The following is an 18,055-nucleotide window of genomic DNA, read 5'->3' as shown; positions in this document are numbered from 1 at the left end:
AACGTTGTGGTGTCAACTGCAGATTACATGTCACAGTGTTGTACTTTGTATGATTAAAGCAAACACCGAGTTTAAAGATGTTTTGGTCCTGAGCCACACACCTTAGGTCACAATTCCTCAGTACATGAGTAAGTGGGAAAGCGTGGTAGTTCTCTGCTTCGGCGTGATTTCCCAAGAAAAATGCAATTTAACAAACCAGCTCCAGAAAATAGAAGACTGGAGACCATTCTAGAGGAAACAGAGAACACTGTCAAAAGTAACCCCTGATGGAAATGACCAAAGTTATGGGTTGCATTCAGATGTGGAGTGTGCAGTTGGGGGGAAGTAGTCTGAAGGCCTTGGCCAGTTACAGGCCTGGGTGATCACTGCTCTACAGATTTACAAGCAAGGGGGAAGCTACCCAGAGGATCACCTCTTAACACTAGGACCACGGAAGCCGGTACTTTGCAAGGTTCTCAAAGGTGTTCATCTCACAGTGTCAGGCTGCCTCCCGTAAGCATGTGTAAGTGATGGCACGTTTCACGTGGTAGAGAACACATCAAGGCTGCTGCTTGAATTAACCAGAAGTGGCATCAGGATGAGGCCGTGATCAGGTAGAGATGCTAGAATTCTGTGCTTAATGCAGGCTTCTAAACAGGATGTCCAAAGGCAGGGCGAGGATTCAGGGTCAGATAGAAGTGGAGTATACCTGTAATCCTAACATTCTTGAGGCTGAGGCCAATGACTTTGAGTTTCAAGGCCAGCCTGGACCCTGTCTCAAAACAAAACAGAAAGAACCCAAGGTTATTACTGAGAAATGAAGGACCTTCTTAAAACTTGGTGGGTCTGTTTTCCAAACCTTAGTTTGTTGTTGTTGTTGTTGTTGTTGTTGTTGTTTGGGTTTTGTTTTGTTTCGAGGCAGGGTTTCTCTGTGTAGCCATGGCTGACCTAGACTCTCTTTGTAGACCAGGCTGGCCTCAAACTCACAGCAATCCACCTGCCTCTGCCTCCCAAGTGCTGGGATTAAAGGCATGTGCCACCACCGCCCGGCTCCACCTTAGTTTGAAAAGGGACAGAGTATCAGCACCAGGAGAAAGAGACTTCAGAGGCACTTCATTCACCTTGGTACCCTCCAGCTAAGTGGAGCATCATTACAGTAGGATGGCTAGGCCTCTGGCAATGGCCTAGGGCCCCAGCCCTTTCCCAGCTGCAAAGGAATAAAGGAAGAATTGGAGCCTGTGGCTCCTTAGTGGGAACATTTGGCTCCATGCTGGATTTAGTTCAGTGTGCTCTGTATCTGACAGCCAGGCAGAATGTCAGCTCATGGTGGGGTTAGGCTTGTGAATGCTACTTTAACCCTTTGGAACCCCACTTTCCTTTACCACCATCATAGCCCAAGCCAGCCCAGTCTTACCTGGGTTCCTGCAAGTTTCCACACACCTCACACTCGCTGGCCTCCAGTCCTTGCTCTAGATGGGCCATACGGAAGCCTTTCAGAAGCTTTAAAGCTCTGTCTGGACCAGCTATGCTCCTTGCCTTGGCCCTATTACTCAGGCACCGCCCTCGTGAGACAAGGTCTCCCTGCTGACTGCCAGTGCTTGGTCATGGCTCTTCCTTCTACTTGCGGTTTTCTCTCCCCTCTCCACCCTGACTTTCAGCTCCTCAGAAAGAGCTCTCCCCAATTTGACTGATGAGACCATTTCAACCACGTTTGAGTTCCCACCAGACATGCATGGTCCCTAGCCTGGCTAGCTGTCTGTAGCACAATGGGAGGATCCGAGTAATGTCTGTCCTCCTCACATGTTCTGAATGGTCTTGCTCCTGTGTCTGTTCTGTGTCAACCCCAGTGGTTGATGATGCAAATATTTGGTGGGTGTGGCTGAGAGGGAGGGTCCACGCGCTAGAGTTAATGTAAAGGTGCAAAGAGATGCCCTCCAAAGTGCAGTGCCTGGGAGTTTGGAGTGGTTTTCAAAGGAAACAGAAACAGCGTAAGATCTGAAAACATGAGGGGATCTGGATTGCAGTGCCCATCAAAGCTGGCCTATAACCCTCACAGGTAGGCTTGGCAGTCTTTTTTGTTTGCTTGTTTGTTTTGTTTTGTTTTTTCCAAGACTGGGTTCTTCGGTGTAGCCTTGACTGTCCTAGACTTGCTTTGTAGACCAGGCTGGCCTCCAACTCACAGCAATTCTCCTGCCTCTGCCTCCCCCGAGTGCTGGGATTACAGGGGTGCGCCACTGTGCACAGCTAGATTTGGCAGCCTTTTTAAAGAAAATATTTATTTATTTATTTATTTATTTATTTATTTATTATGTATACAGTGTGATACCTGTATGCCAGAGGGGCACTAGATCTCATAGATGGCTATGAACGAACACGTAGTTGCTGGGAATTGAACTCGGGACCTTTGGAAGAATAGCCAGTGCTCTTAATCTCTGAGCCATCTCTCCAGCCCTGGGCTTGGCAGTCTTTTTTTGTTTGTTTGTTTGTTTTTCAAGACGGGGTTTCTCTGTGTAGCTTGGCCTGTCCTGGAGTCACTTTGTAGACCAGGCTGGCCTCAAATTCACAGAGATCTGCCTGCCTCTGCCTTCCTAGTGCTGGGATTAAAGGCGTATGCCACCACTCCTGGCTAGAGGCTTGGCAGTCTTTTTTTTTTTTTTAAGATGTATTTATTTATTATGTATACGGTGATCTGCCTGCCAGAAGAGGGTATCAGATCACATTACAGATGGTTGTGAACCACCATGTGGTTGCTGGGAATTGAACTTAGGACCTCTGGGAAGAACAGTAAGTGCTCTTAACCTCTGAGCCATCTCTCCAGCCTGAGGCTTGGCAGTCTTAATGTGAACTCCGTGTGAGAAACTAGGAGACTGGGCCCTGAATATATCAAAGACCTTGGGCATGGTCGTAGTAAGAAGAGGCAGGGCTCTGGACCAGACCGGACTTTGTTCTTCTACACTCTCAAAGGACTGCCACTGACCCTTCTGTGTGTGACATTTAAGGAGATACAGAATGCCAACCAGCGCTGTTGCCATCCAGAAAGGCTGGCACTGTCATCATAAAACAAACAGGACCTTCCGAGTCACATGCTTTCCCAAGCTTCCAGGTTCTGGCCTGTGACAGGTGGCAGGTGGCGGGTGGCTAGTGCTAGAGTGACTTTCTCTTTTTGCAAGGCAAACCCCCAGAGTCAACAAATGCCTTAGATCCTGGATGAGAAACCTGCTGGACAGGAGATGGGGACACCTGCGAGGAAGGGCCCCGCCCTCTGTACTCAGCCCTACCCAGGAAGCCAAGCAGGGTTCTGATGTCCTTAGGATCCCACCTCTAATCCTCTGAGACCCAGGGGCTCCTCTGTCCCACTTCCAGGAATGCCCACAGTGCTTCTCACAGACGTCACCCCTCGGGGTTTACCTAAGACTTTTAAGCACAATTCAAAATCCAGATAGGAGCCAGGCAGGGTGGGTGGGTGTGCACCTGTAATCTCAACTGAGGCAAGAGGATTGCTGAGAGTTTCGAGGCCAATCTAGGTTACATGTTGAGTTCTAGGTCAGCGTGGACTATACAGAGTAAGACTCTGTCACACACACACACACACACACACACACACACACACACACACACACACACACACAAACACCTCTCCTGGCTGGCCGAAGAGGTGACTCAGCTCCTGAGAAGGACCTGAGTTTGGCTTCTAGCGCCTTCGTCAGGGGACTCAGAACCACCCGTAACTTCAGCTTCTGAATGTGCTTCTGTGTGCAGCGCAGCAGGGTGAGGCGCCCAGAGCAACAGCCTCACTGTGGCGTTCGCCTCACCCGACCTTGAGTTGGTACTCAGTGGAAGGAAAAGAGTTTAATAGCTGTGTTAGGTTTTACACAGAACTGGCTGTGGCCTGTGAATCCAAACAACAAAATGGATATGAAATATGGGGGGCGGGTGAGGGAGCCACTTTTAACACAGTTGGATTCTTTATGTATTTGATGTCTATTGCTGTGTAACAAATGACCCACAAACTGATTTGTTTAAAGCAGCCACCACCTTTTATTCACTCTGTGAGTCAGGGGTTCAGAATGCAACCAGCAAGTACGGTTTGCTCTTCCATGCCGGCCGGGGACCCCTCTGCTAGGGGCTGGAGTCCCAGCTGTCATGGGGACCATCCACATCCACCCTACACTATGGGCTCTGAGTCTCAAGTGGAAGTCGCCTAAGGGTGAGGTGCAGAACAGGGTTACTTCTTCCATTTCTCCTGTCAGCCAAGGCATTTGCTTTGTTTGTTTGTTTGGTTGGTTTGTCTTTTGAGACAGGGTTTCTCTGTGTAGCCTTTGCTGTCCTGGATTCACTTTGTAGACTACGCTGGCCTCCAACTCACAGAGATCTGCTTGCCTCTGCCTCCTGAGTGCTGGGATTAAAGGCGGCCAAGGCATTTGCAAAAGCCCATTCAAGGTCGATGAGGACAAACAGGCACCCATCTCCTGAGGGAATCTCGTTTCCTGTTTTAAGAGAAGCAGATGCGATTGGATGAGTATATTGGTGCAACCATCTTGGGAAAATACATTATTTGTCTTTTTAACTTTCTCACTTGTTTTCCTCCTTACAAGATTCTGTACGTGTAAGAAAAGAAAAAAAAATGTCAATAAAACACCAGATTTATCCGCTAATGTGTGTTTCCTCTCCAGGTTTTACTATCTTGGCTCTTCTCTCTAGAGAGAAACACACAGACTGGTGGTGTTTTGTGTGCACGTGATGCACCTATAGACATAAGGACTATAGCACCTCTCACTCACAGAGCCCTGCAACTTACTGTTTTTTATTCATTATGTGATGGGCAGAGCTCAGTGTCAGCACATGGAAAACCACCGGCTTTAAAAGGCTGGTGCCCTCGGGTGGCTCCGTCCTAAATTAGTCAGCCTTCTGCTGGTGGATGCTAGGGTCCCCTGTTTTCAACTACTACAAGTTAAACAATGCAGTAGACACCCTTCCTGTAGGTCCCATGGGATGAAAGCTTAGAAATGGACATGTTTCATTATAAGAAAATGCATGCTTGTGCCTATTTTTTGGCACAGGCGTGAGTTTGGGGGCCTTTTTGTTGTTTGTTTCTTTTTGTTTGGTTGGTTTTTTTAAGACAGGGTTTCTCTGTAATAGCCCTGACTGTCCTGGAACTTGCTCCATAGACCAGGCTGCCCTTGAACTCACAGAGATCCTCTTGCCTCTGCTGGGACTAAAGGCAGGCACCACCCACTCCTGGTTAGTTTGCTTGTTTGCTTGCTTGGTTTTTTTGTTTGTTCGTTGTTTGTATGTTTGTTTGTTTTTTAAGGTCATAAAGTAAGTTGACATAAAGCAAGGCATACTTTTCTTTGCAAACTACAGAGTTTCTCTATTTAGTCTTAAAATGAAGAGAGAAGGGGGGGGAGAGAGAGAGAGAGAGAGAGAGAGAGAGAGAGAGAGAGAGAGAGAGAGAGAGAGAGAGAGAGAGAGAGAGAGAGATTCTAAGGTTTAGAAGACATTTAACATGCTCTAAAGGAAACGCTTTATTTATTTAGAAAAGGGTTTACTGCAGGAAGCGGTGGTTACAAAGAGGGGTGTTTCCTTTCCTCCTGTGGTAGTAAACTCAGGGTGATGTGAGCTTGAATGCAGATCTCTCAAAGCTCAGGCTGACACTTTCCTTGGGCTCCCAGACACTGGCAGCAAACAGGAAGCTAGTTAAAGGCACCGTAAAAAAAAAAAAGTGTCATGCATTACCCAAAAACTGAGGAAGAAAGAAGGCTTTCCTGGCCGTGCAGATGTCTAGATGACTATGTAGTGGATCTCAGTAATATGCCATCCTGTCTGTACATCCTCTTCTTTTTATTTATTTATTTATTTGGTTTTTCGAGACAAGGTTTCTCTGTGTATCCTTGGCTGCCCTGGACTCACTTTGTAGACGAGGCTGGCCTCGAACTGAGCGATCTGCCTTGCCTCTGACTCCCAGTGCTGGGATTAAAAGCGTTTTCCACCATCCCCCCTCGCGCCCCCCCCCCCCGTCCTCTTTTTAATAGATGGCTAATCTGTGATTCATTGTGTATGGGGTCTTGTTTCTTGCAGATACAGGTTATTAAAACTCCTCTGCAAGCTGAGGATATAGCTCCGTAGTAGAACAGAGCCAGCACTGACAAAGCTCTGGGTTCCACTCTCAGCACTGTAAAGCCGAAAGCGAGGCGGGGGGGGGGGGGGGGGCGGGAAGAAAAGAAAACACAAATGAAAGCTCATTTGCTTGTGGTGAAGAGCTTTGGGGGCACAGAGAACGCGGGCTTTGGGGACATGATGCTCAAGTGCGATAAGCCTGGTGCAAAAGAATAACTATTGTACAGGCTAGCTATATCCAGACTCCACAAAAAGACGAAAAGATTGGGGCATCATGGGCGGAGCCGGCTAAGTGTGTGTTTCCTGTGTGGGGTGATGAAAAAAGTTTGGGTATAGTGATGATGGATCGTTGCGCGACACCGTGCGCGAGATTAGCCGCACTGAACTGTACAATTAAAGTGGATCAGACGGCAAACTTTACATAAGACACCTTCGCAGGAGCAGCAAAGCGAGGATAGGGCGCCACCAGTGTTCCCGGAATTTTGCCTTCCCTTTTGTTTTAAAAGAACAGCCTCTATTTTTAGGGATTTCACACAAAGCCTTGTGGGCGTGGGAAGTACTCCCAGCTGCCCTTCTGTTTCTCAGAAGCCCACATGGAAGCCTAGCAAGTTATTTAAGGTTTAGGAACTATGCCAGATTAAAAATGGAGATAATTTAATCTCTCTGTACCTTAATGCCTCCCTCCTCCTGCCACCCTAGCCCCTGGAAACCTTATTTCACCCCTAGGAAAGACGGTCTGGTGGTCTTGCTGAAGTGGTGAAGGCCATGCCCCTGCCTCTCAGCATGCCTGGGGCACTTTCGCGTCTCTAGGAGCTCCCTTCCTTTCCAGATTGGTGTCACCTGGCTGAACCACCGCCCTTCAGGACAGGTGGTGCTCAGGGCCTGGGTCTCAGGTGCAGATGCTTCAGCATTTGCCGGGGCGTGTTGGGGACTGCTTGGGCGAGATTGCAGGGCAGGTGGCCCGGAGCTCGGAGCTCAGCCACGTGGCGGGGCGGAGTGGGGCGGGCGTGGCCTCGGGATCCCGAGCAAGAGCAGGTGAGGGTGCCGGTCTACGGAGGGGAAGGGCGGCCGGGGTCGCGAGGACCTGACCCTGGCGTTCAGAACCTCACCCCACAGCCCCCAGATCTTCTTGGGGCGACGCGTCTCACACACAGCCCTTGGCAAGAATCTTCCCCCGTTCCTCTCCCCTCATTGGCTCAACTCTAGGGAATCTTACCGGTGCCGAATGGAGAGCGATCACCTCGGCCCTTCTCTCTCCCCCTCCCTTTCTTCTTCCAAACGTCATGAGACAAGGTCCCTGGCCTCAGGAAAGCCAGGGTCGACTCCTTTGGTGGGCCACAACTGTCCAATCCTGCCGTCTTTTTCTCACCTGCCCTCATCTGGCTAGGCTCGAGACTCTCAAGACATCCCCAGTCTTCCTGCTCCCGCCCTGTGGATGGGCCATTCTACCTGAGCTCACGAATTCCAGCGAGACCTCAAAGCCCTTGTTCTGAACAAAGGGTTCCTAAGGCACTGGGAAAATGGCTGTGAGGCTGTGGGGCTGTGCCTTTAAGGGCTGGGGAGCTCAGCAGTCAGCCTGGACTTCGCCTACCTGCCACCCCCCCATAATTTCAGGAGTTCAGGGAGCAGAGAGCGAGAGGTTGGGGTTCCTGTGGCTAAGGGACTGTAGGAAAGGAATAGGTAGGCTCTGGACCATTAATGGAATACTAAAGGGGCCGCTGCGGTGGCGTCCCCAGATGGGACCAACAAGGTTTCTACTTCATCCAGGGCCTTAGTGCAGAGGAAGGCTGGAGAGAAAGGCAGAGAGGGAGGGAGGAGCTGGCCTGACAAAGAATGATGTTTGATTTCCAGAGTGGTCCCCGGACCTCCCTTCCCAGAGAATGGCCCAGAGGTCTCCACAGGAACTCTTCCACGAGGCAGCCCAGCAGGTAAGTCTGGTATAGGGGTGGTGAGGGAGCTGCCAGAGGCATGCAAGCCAGGTACCATCAGACAAGGAGCAGAGGGGGACCGTGGCAGCGCAGTATTTTCAGAGCAGTTATCCCGGAAGTTTATTTAGGCATTGAGAAGATGCTATGGACAACCTTTAGCTGCGTGCAGTTTCCTTGGCGTTCTCTGTCATGCGCTTGGTCCTCTACCATCCATCCCATCATGGGAAGTCTTCGACGAATGGAGCGGAGACTTCAGATGAGGTGAACTCCTTTTATTATCCAATCAGACTAACGTGAGAAGATGAGTTTATTTTTAGAAAAGCTTACGGTAGTTGCGGGAGGGGGAAAGGGTTTGGGCTCCCTGATGTCTGCTCATTTTTGTCTTCATTAAGTCCTTCTTGCTGGTTTTTAGTGATAGTAAATATCTCATGTGTAGTGGATATGGGATTGATGGATTGATCCCCTAAGAAATGGAAGGTGTTTGCTGGATCTCTGCCACCCGTGTTCACTCACCTTGGTGTTCCCTTGGCCCCAGGATTGCATTCATGCACTGTAGAGAGGGTCAGGGAGGTGTCCCAGCATTATAAGAAGGCTCGTTCATACAGCAAGAGCCGGAAGCCAGGAGGCAGTAGGGGAGTCCAAATTAGATGTTAGCACTCTTCTGTGCACAGATGCTCATGAAGGAATGCTGCCTGGTGACTGGCAGGCAGTAAATGCTCAGTAAAATATACCTCTCCCTCATCCGGGCCAGCATTTATTTCTCTGACCTTGGCACTTACTGTAAATCTCCACGCTTAGTCCTAGGAGTGGTCAAGCTGCTTAGAAATGAATGATTAGAAACTCAGAATTGCTGCTCGTAGGTACTGCATCACAGGCGGGAGGTGTACCTCAGGGGTACGGTTCTTGCTCAGTGTAATATCCTGGCTTCCACCCATCACACTGCCAAAAGCCCTAACGAAATAGAAAGAGGTAATTACTCTCTGCTGGCACTATGGATTCCTGGGCAAAGAGGCATCCGGCCATGTTCTTGGTGTGCCTGGGGACCCTAAGACAGTGGCTCTCTTTTTTTAAAAATTACTATTCACGTATGTATTTGTGTGCGCACATGCCACAGCAGGAGTGTGGAGGTCAGGAGACAGCTGATGCGGGTCAGGCTTGACAGCATTGCTCTTTTACGCCAGCCATCTCACTGGTCCTCAGAGGGCTTCATTTGTCAAGGGTCTCATATGTATTAGCTTGGACCAGCCTCTCACCTAGTTCCCCTGTGTTTTCTTTGGGTAGTAAGACTCTGTATGTACCAGGCACGGTGCCTCAGGCCTGTAACCCAAGCATTTTGGGGACTAAGGCAGGAAGATTTTTGGGCTCATGTCCAGCCTGGCATCCATAGAAATACTGTATTTTTAAAGGCCAGGGGTGGAGGTGAGGATAGGGTTAGGGCACTATGTGATTTTTCTCAACATTTACTTATGGACTTTTTTTGTTTGTTTGTTTTCTTAAGACAGGGTCTCTCTGTGTAGCCTTGGCTGTCCTGGACTCACTTTGTAAACCAGGCTGGCCTTGAACTCACAGCGATCCACCTGCCTCTGCTTCCCCAAGTGCTGGGATTAAAGGCGTTCGTCACCATGCCCAACTGTTTATGGCCTATTCTTAATAGTGGGCACTGTGTTGATCATGAAAAAGAACCTCAGGCGGGAAAGTGAACCCTCAAGAGAGCCTAAGAGGAGAAACGAACCTGTGTGAGGGAACCTGGCCAACCAGGCTTAGGTCTGTTCCTCTTTCCCCAGCTTAAAACTTTCAGTGGCTCCCTGTATCCACCACAGAGCTGGGAGTCCTCACTCTAGGCACTGTGCAGCGTGACGTGGCCTGCATTTTTAGCATCTTCTTCTTCATACTCCACCTCTCAGGCGAACCACGCCATTCCCCCAGGGTATGCACCTTCCTCCGGTCTTAGCTGATTACTTCCGACTAGACTGGTTCTTGTTGGAACTCTCCCAGTACCTAGGCAGGGCCTGGCATTTAAGTGGACAGTGAACGTTAGTTTGACTGACCAAATGAACAAGCACCAGGCAGTCGCCGTGCAGAGTCAAGCATTTTAAGTTCCCCCAAAACAATGTCTGTTTTAAAAATGCATCCAAAGACCCTTTTGTCTTGTTCTGTCCCTAAACACCCAGGGGCTACACAGTGTTCAGTGTCAACGCCTTTGGTGTTCACCTTACAGAAACACTGAGGTGCATCACTTTTTTTTTAAAGTTTGCTTTTTTAAAATTATGTGTATGTATGTGTCTGTGTTTACATCTGTGCATGTGGGTGCAGTGCTGGCAGAGGCCAGTAGGGTTGGGTCCCCAGGAGCTGGAGCTACAGATCCTATGAGCTGCCAGTGGATACAGGGAACCAACCTCCTCTACAAAAGCAACGCAAGCTCTTGCCTCCATCTATCCTGCCCTCCATCCCTGCATCTCCCTCTCTCCTGCGCTGCCTTGTCTGGGGTACCATTTCTTGCCTGTTCATACCTTCCTAACATCTTTCTCCTTTGTTGTGAAGTGGTTCTTTTTACAGCACTGCCCCGTGTGTGTGCGTCCTCGGCTGAAAGCCTTTAAGTAGCAGCTTCTCTTTCCTCAGTTTCCAGTTTAAAGTTTCTGTCTTGGCCCTCCGACCCACTGAGATATGACCAGCCCACGCCTCCCATTGTATGGTTGTATAGACTGCGCTTGCATCGCAGCAAGGCAGTGGGCTGTTTCTGTCTTCTTTCCTTGGGGGAGATCGCGAGCATTCTCAATACTTGGTACCAAGCCTGGAGTCTAGGCAGTGCCCACTCGCCCTTGCTGGTTGTGTCTGGGATAAGATAAACTACCATTTGCCTCAGATGTTGAAGTATTGGAAAATGCATCTTAGATGAGATAGGAAGAAAATTATGGTAACCAACAGTTAGTAAACAGTTTCTTATTCTAAGCAGGTAATGTGCTTTATCTTTATATTCTGGGATGGATCCAATTACTTTGGTTTGATTGACAAGGACTGGAGTTCCTTGAGTGTAGGTGTGTCTGGGGCGAAGGCCAAGCTTTCGTCTCTTTTGGCTTATGCCTTCTGCTCCGAATTTATGAATAAATCCACCCAGATAGTAAATCAGGGGCGTCTTTGAGAGCCAGGGGGTAAAGGACAGTAAATCAAGGATCTCTGTGGGAGACAAAAAGTAGCAAGGTAGCTAATGTTTTTGAAGCTCAACTCTGGCAGTGGCTGCCCACAGTAAACATCCTGTGAACCTTTTCTGTAACCTTTACCCCAGCTGTGGTGGTTGGGAATTCTGTGAAGAGCTTTGGGGCCTGTATAACGTGGGATTAAGTGGGCAGAGGCCAGGGCTAGCGTGTGCTGTGTAAAACCCTTCTGTCTTGACCTCTTGTCCCTTGACTGCCATGAGTAGCAGCCTATGAGTTCCCCAGAGAAGTGAGTGACTGGATTCTTGGCTTGGCTTTCAGCATTTTAGGATCAAAAGAGGGTAGGAGTGTGTGTGTGTGTGTGTGTGTGTGTGTGTGTGTGTGTGTGTGTGTGTGTGTGTGTGTGTGTGTGTGTGATGAACTCGCCGAGATGGGGTTGTAGCTCTAAGCGCCAACAGACTGGTGGTCAAGGTTGCATGTGCAGCCTGGGCTCCAGAGCTGACTCTACAATTTTGTTAGTTTGGGCAAGCCTCTTAACTTCATCGAGCCTCCATTGCCTCACCTATGACATGGCTGTACTGACTGAACCTACTCTAGAGGCTTAAGAAAAATAAAGGAGATGATCCATGCAAATTATCGCCTGGGGACTTGGTTCACGGTAAGCATTCAGTAAGCGTTTGTAAAGCTAAGGTAGGGAGGCTACATTCAGTTCATGAGGTACCCGTATACCTGATCAGAAGGGCCAGCTGGCAATTGGATGTGTGATGTAGCACAGCAAAGTCGGGAAGAAAAAGGCAGGGAGGCCAGATCCAGAGTGACACCAGGAAGGAAGTGCTTCCCAACGTCTATTCCTGCCTGGGTCCTAGCCTGTGGACACTCCCGCTCCTGCCCCTTGTCACCTGTGCTGGTTGCCCATCAGTGCCTGACTTTTGGCTCCTTCCCTTCTTTTTTCTCAATTCCACCTAAATTAGCTTGACCAGTAAACAGAAAGAAAGTCTGGCCAAGTTTGAATCCAGTGGTGAGCCGGAAGGTAGCACCAGTAAAAGAGGTGCCTTACTACTGCTGTGATGGAACACCATGCCCAAAAGCAGCTTGGGGAGGAAAGGGTTGATGATTTTGCTTACATTTCTGTTTCACAGTTCATCATCCAAGGCAGTCAGGGCAGGAACTCAAGCAGGGCAGACAGGAGCAGATGCCGTGGAGGGGTGCTGCTTACTGGCTTGCTCCTCATAGCTTACTCGGCCTGCTTTCTTTTAGAACCCAGGGCCACCAGCCCAGGGGTGGCCCCACCCACAACGGGCTTGGCATGCCCACACCAATCACTGATGATGAAAATGCCCCATAGGCTTGCCTACAGCCTGAACTTTGGGAGGCATTTTCTCAGTCAGGATTTCTTCCTCTTAGATGACTCTAGCTTGTGTCAAGTTGGTATAAAATCTAGACAGCACAAGAGGAAAATCAAACCAAGCTTGTCAGGTGATGGGGGTCCTCAGAGAGCCTATGGCCCAGCCCCTTGTTTAGCATGTCAGGGAGTAAGCCCAGAGATGTCAACGGTTTTGCCCCGAAGCACACGACAAGAAGTGGCAGGGCCAAGCTGAGACCAGTTAGTGACTTTGTAATGCAGTCAGGGCTGTTCTTGGCTCCGAGTGACAGCATTATAGCAACCACACATTGGTGCTGTATCATAACAAACAAACACCTTTGCTCCTATTTCTGAGTCCTCGACAGCCAGTCCACAGGGGAAGCACCAGGTTTAGTCAGACAGCCAAAGGTAAGAGTCAGAGGAAGCCAAACACTAAGGCTTTTACTGGCGGTTCTGCAGAAAGAGGGATGCGGGATGGATTGAATAGTTGGAAATGGGCCAGGCTGAAGAATTTCTCTGGACTCTGTATCCCAGGGTAACTGGCCCTGGGATAATTCAGGTCCAAATCCTGGTTCAGGAGTTAGTGACTGCAGCTATAGACTGAGAATTGATTGGTTTGCATACAAAAGACATACTCCTGCCTGAGCCCTTGCTCTCTATGATAGCCAGCAGGATTTGACTTTGCCTACTTGTGACTGGGTGGCTTGGGTTACTTGAAACATTTGCATTGCCTTTTGTTATATCTCATGCCTGGCCAGAATGGGGGGCGGGGGGGAGGAAAAGACTACTCCTCAAATATGGAGAAGATTTTTACTGTAGATGTAAGGGAGAAAGCGGGCAGAGGAAAGAGTCTAGGCTGGACGTGGCCTTTAATCCCAGTATTCGGGGAGGCGGAGGCAGGTGGGTTGCTGTGAGTTTGAGGCCAGCCTGGTCTACAGAGCAAGATCCTGGACAGAGAGAGAGAGAGAGAGAGAGAGAGAGAGAGAGAGACAGACAGACAGACAGACAGACAGACAGACAGAGACACAGAGATGAGAGAAGAGAGACAGAGAGACAGAGAAGAGAGAAGAGAGAAAGAGACAGAGACACAGAGAGACAGACAGAGAGAGACAGAGACAGAAGCAAGTGGCTCAGTTAGTGCTCTTAACCACTGAGCCATCTCTCCAGCCCAAGAAGAAAATTTTCTTTAAAAAAAATTAATTTGTAATAGGTTTAATATACCTGACTATTAGAGATATTTGGTTGAATGATACTGAGATGTGTAAATTTGTGTAGCATAATTCACATTGCTCTGAATATACAGCTATAGTGCTTAAACTATTATCCTGACCAAACATCTAGTGTAGGTGCTTAATACAGTTCCTCATCTTCTAGTGACTGCCAACCATGAAGTTATTCCGTTGCTACTTCATAACTACAATTTTGCTATTGTTATGGGTCATAAGGTAAATATGTGTTATATAGGATATCTGAACCGTGGCCCCCAAAGAGGTCACGACCCTCAGGTAACAAACCACTGGCCTAGAGGCTTTCTGGAGAGCTACTGATCTTCAGTCCATGTGTTTCTGATAGCAGCAAAGCATGCTGGGAGCAGCATAGGTGCAAGAAGCTGAGGCAGGAAAACAAGTAGCCCTGTGTCTTCCCCAGTCGTCTTCATCCAGGCTGAGAGTGGAAGGTGCTGTCTACACCGGGGAAGGGCCTTCCTCCTTCAGTTAATCTGTCCTGGAAACGCCCTCCCACAGGACCAAGTCTACAGCCAGTCCAGGCAGCAGTCAAGAGCGACTGTTAACCACAGGGGCCGTCCTCCTCCCTAAGGAGCCCAAGACTCACAGCTTAAGGGTCCCCGTCGCTCTGCTATGTGGGAACCAAAAGCTTGGGTGTGTAACATGTGGGTGTTGGGCACCCCAACCATGCCAGGTCTTATGTACACTCCCCATATTTTGTCCCCACGGGCAAAAACAAACCTCTTATTTTTATGAAAATTCCGCGATGGTCCCTTCTGAATCTCCCAGGCTCCTAAATCACACCTGTGGTTGCCAAGGGCCATGGAGACCTAGCACCCTTCTGTGAGAAGGAAATAATTGTGTCCTTGCTCTAACATGTATCCCCCTATTTACAGAGTTTTAACTAAAAGAAACCAATGTCATGGCTCATTTGACACATCTTAACTTTACCTGGTTATTGGTTAATGAATAATGGAGAACAATTGCAAGTTACAGTTCATTTTAAAGGCACAGAAATTGTGGGGGTCAGGCATTTGCTCTACAAGGACCTCCCAAAATGCATTTAAAACGCGGTTCAGAAGGCGGACACTGAGGCTCCATCCACTGAATACTATAAACAGATCACTCACAACAGCTTAGCAAAATCAAATGGAAAAGCCCCGCTCTGCTTAAAGCATTTCTAATATGTAGTAACTTTTTCTTTTCCTTTTTTCTTTCTTTTTGGTTTTTTTTTTTTTTTTTTTTTTGAGACAAAGTTTCTCTGTGTAGTCTTGACTGTCCTCCTGCATTCGCTTTGTAGACCAGGCTGGCCTCGAACTCACATTGATCCGCCTGCCTCTGCCTCCCAAGTGCTGGGATTAAAGGCGTGCGCCACCACCACCCGGCCCTGTAACTTTTTCTTTAAATAAAAGCCGGTCCCCAGTGCCAGCAGCTGCAGATGCTTTCTGCTTTCTAGTTCCTCTTCCCATTATCATGATCACTTTAATTCAAACACGGACGCCCCCCCCCCCCATTTCTGGGTTATTAGTTTTACTATCAGTTTACTTGTCGTTTCCTGATACCAAAATAATAAGACGTAGGCCACCCGCCCTTCTCTCCCCCCCCCCCCCCCCCCCGACTTCTCTCACATTTCTGAATTCTGGCAGCTGGATTGTTATTGGCATCGTTGAGGTTTCTACAGACCTGTGTTTTCTGTAGCTGCAATGAGCGCTCTCCTCTTTAATATAGTTGGTTCTGAAAGTTTTAAACCGCCAAACAGTGTATAGGTGGTGAGGTTGTGTAAAGGGAACTTTTATTCTCCTGGCTCAGTTGTTGTCTGGGAGGCTCACTGCCTCCTTCTGCTAACCTAGGCCTAGTCCTGGAAGCTTCTAGCCTCTGTACAATCTAACTTAGGCCTGCAGTGTTTTCAGCCTCTGAGACTTACTGCTTAGTAACCTCACCCTTACTTGTTCTTTCTGAGCCCTGGGCTGGCTGCTCTGACTCAGCTGTTCCTGGCGCAAACCCCTCTCCCAGCTGCCTTACTCAATCTGGCTTCTCTCTTGGCCCCAGACTTGCGCTGCTTGGCCTTAAACTAACTCAGCAATCTGCTCTAGTTTTCTGGCTCCTTCTCATTCTCTGGCTCATTCCGTCTTCACCTGAGTTCTCTCTCTGCAACCCATCTCTCTATTATTGTCTTGGTAAAACTGCCTCTTAAGTAGCTTTCCCTTCTACTCGATTCTCATGAGAGTTGGGTGAATCCTATTTTGTCAAATCTTCTCTGATTTGTCACCTTTCCTGCCACTCAATTGGACATCACTTTCAAACATGGGTGCTTCCTTCTACAAACTAACTTTACCTTTGTTTGGGATTAAAGGCATGTATCACCATGCCTGAATCTAAGCTTCCCTTTCCTGATACTTGCTCTATACCAGACTGGCCTCAAGGTCAGTTCAAACTCAGATCTGGTTGCCTCTGTCTCCTGGATTAAAGGCGTGTTTGTATTCCAGCCAGATCACACAGACCTAGAAGATGTTTGGATGTGATCTCTTGCCAGAACAGCCATGTTCTGAGTTAACATTCCTCTACAGTGTTCAAAGCCATGAAGTTCCTGCCCGCATTCTGGCGAATAGGCCTGGGGGAGCCTTACAGATAGAGTCTTTGATCATTCTGTAAAAAGAGGTGGAAGGTTCCCCACCTCATCCTGAACTACTCCGTCATGGCTGTCACCAAGTGCTTCCTTTCTCAAGGTGAAAAGTGTCCTGAGTTTGAGCCAGCACTCTCCAGGCTGACGTCCTAGAGTCTGAGGTAAAGGCTTTCCAAGTCTTCAGAGTGGAAAGATGAGCAGAGCCACACAAGCAGTCACAGGGTAGACCAGATGGACACAGTTAGGCCCAGAGTACTAGGGCCCAAATTTGGGAAAGAAAAGGACATCTTGCCTTTAAGTGAGTATGGTACAGGGCAAAGTACACATCCCACAGTCTGGGAACCCATTGGAGCCCCCAGCTGGAAGACTTGGGGCTCCCAAGCATCTTCTCAGTTCTAGACAGCTCCATCCCACCTATCTCCCCGGGCTGTGAGGATTGAAGAGGGAGCAGACAGTTAACTAGTTCCATTGCTGATGGCTACAGTTATATCGCTGTCTCGAATAATAATAGACCCATAATAGGCCCTGGCAGGAAGCTGACATGGGTAGAGACAAGAAGTCGGGCTATGTCCTGAATTTTGAGACTGGGATCTTAGTAAACAATCCTGGGTTCACCAGCCCTGTTCCTTGGCACTGTTGTTCAAGGACAATCTCAGGTGGCAGAGTCCTTGCTCTGAGCCACATCGGTCGTTGACTTTGAGGAGCTTCCGGATGTGTGGTTTGTAGAAGAGAGATGAATTAGTAATGAATAAACATAGACGTCAGCAGAGCTGGGAACCGGCAGTTGATGCAGGCCGGAGTCTCACAGGGCCTTCTGCACACACCAGCATAATTGACTCCCCAGTGACTTCTTGAAGCCTTTTCCTTCCCTCCCTCCCTTCCTCCCTCCCTCCCTCTTCCTTTATCTTTATTTTTTACTTTCTTCTTTCCCTCCTTCCTCTGCCCTCTCTCACTCTTTTCCTCCTTTGCACTCTTCCTTCTTTCTTTTCCCTTCTCTTATATATCTTTTAAAAATAAATTTTATTATTTATGTATGTGTGCTTGAGAGAGAAAGAGAGACAGATAGACAGAAACAGAGAAAGCGGGGGCACACACGCCATGGCACACATATGGAGTTCCAAAGGCAGCTTTCAGGAAACAACTCTCTCCTTTTGTTATGGATCCAGGTATCGAACTCAGGCCATTAGGTTTGTGCAGCAAGCACTGTTAACTGCTGGTTCCAATTTTTTTTTTAATTTGTTTTTTGTTTTTCGAGACAGGGTTTCTCTGTGTAGCCTTGTATATCCTGGACTTGCTTTGTAGACCAGGCTGGCCTCAAACTCACAGTGATCTCCCAAGTGCTGGGATTAAAGGCATACACCACCACACCCGGCTCTCCAAATTAAAAATATTAATTAACATAAAACATATGTATGAGGTATAGCACCATATTATTTAAATACACAATGAAATAATCATATAGGGTAGATTAGCATTTCCATGTCAAACACCAATCATTCGTGTGCTGGAGACCTTTAAGCTCCTCTCTTTGGGAACGGGTAGCCAATCTCTGCAGCCTATAGTCACCCCTGGTGCTATGAAACACTCGGGCTAGTTCCTCCTCCCTGACCTTATATCCTGACATCCCATTATCCAAACTCTCTCCATCCCTCCCCGTCCTCTCTCTACCT

General features: G+C 48.4%; 1 protein-coding gene across 1 annotated transcript in view; it reads left to right on the top strand.

The window, feature by feature from the left end:
- The first annotated feature begins 7,113 nt into the window (after nucleotides 1-7,113).
- The window catches only part of SLC12A8 (solute carrier family 12 member 8), a 145,706-nt gene continuing 134,764 nt past the window's right edge, over nucleotides 7,114-18,055 (top strand). The window contains exons 1-2 of the mRNA XM_084802149.1: nucleotides 7,114-7,131; nucleotides 7,948-8,024. Of these exons, the coding sequence (XP_084658275.1) occupies nucleotides 7,977-8,024 (48 nt within the window). The 5' untranslated portion in view covers nucleotides 7,114-7,131; nucleotides 7,948-7,976. The remainder of the gene's footprint in view (nucleotides 7,132-7,947; nucleotides 8,025-18,055) is intronic.

Source organism: Acomys minous, assembly GCF_964271855.1.
Source record: "Acomys minous genome assembly, chromosome: 11".
NCBI classification, from domain to species: domain Eukaryota; kingdom Metazoa; phylum Chordata; class Mammalia; order Rodentia; family Muridae; genus Acomys; species Acomys minous.
The sequence above is the reverse complement of the archived record's forward strand: the minus strand, read 5'-3'. Positions and strand labels throughout refer to the sequence as shown.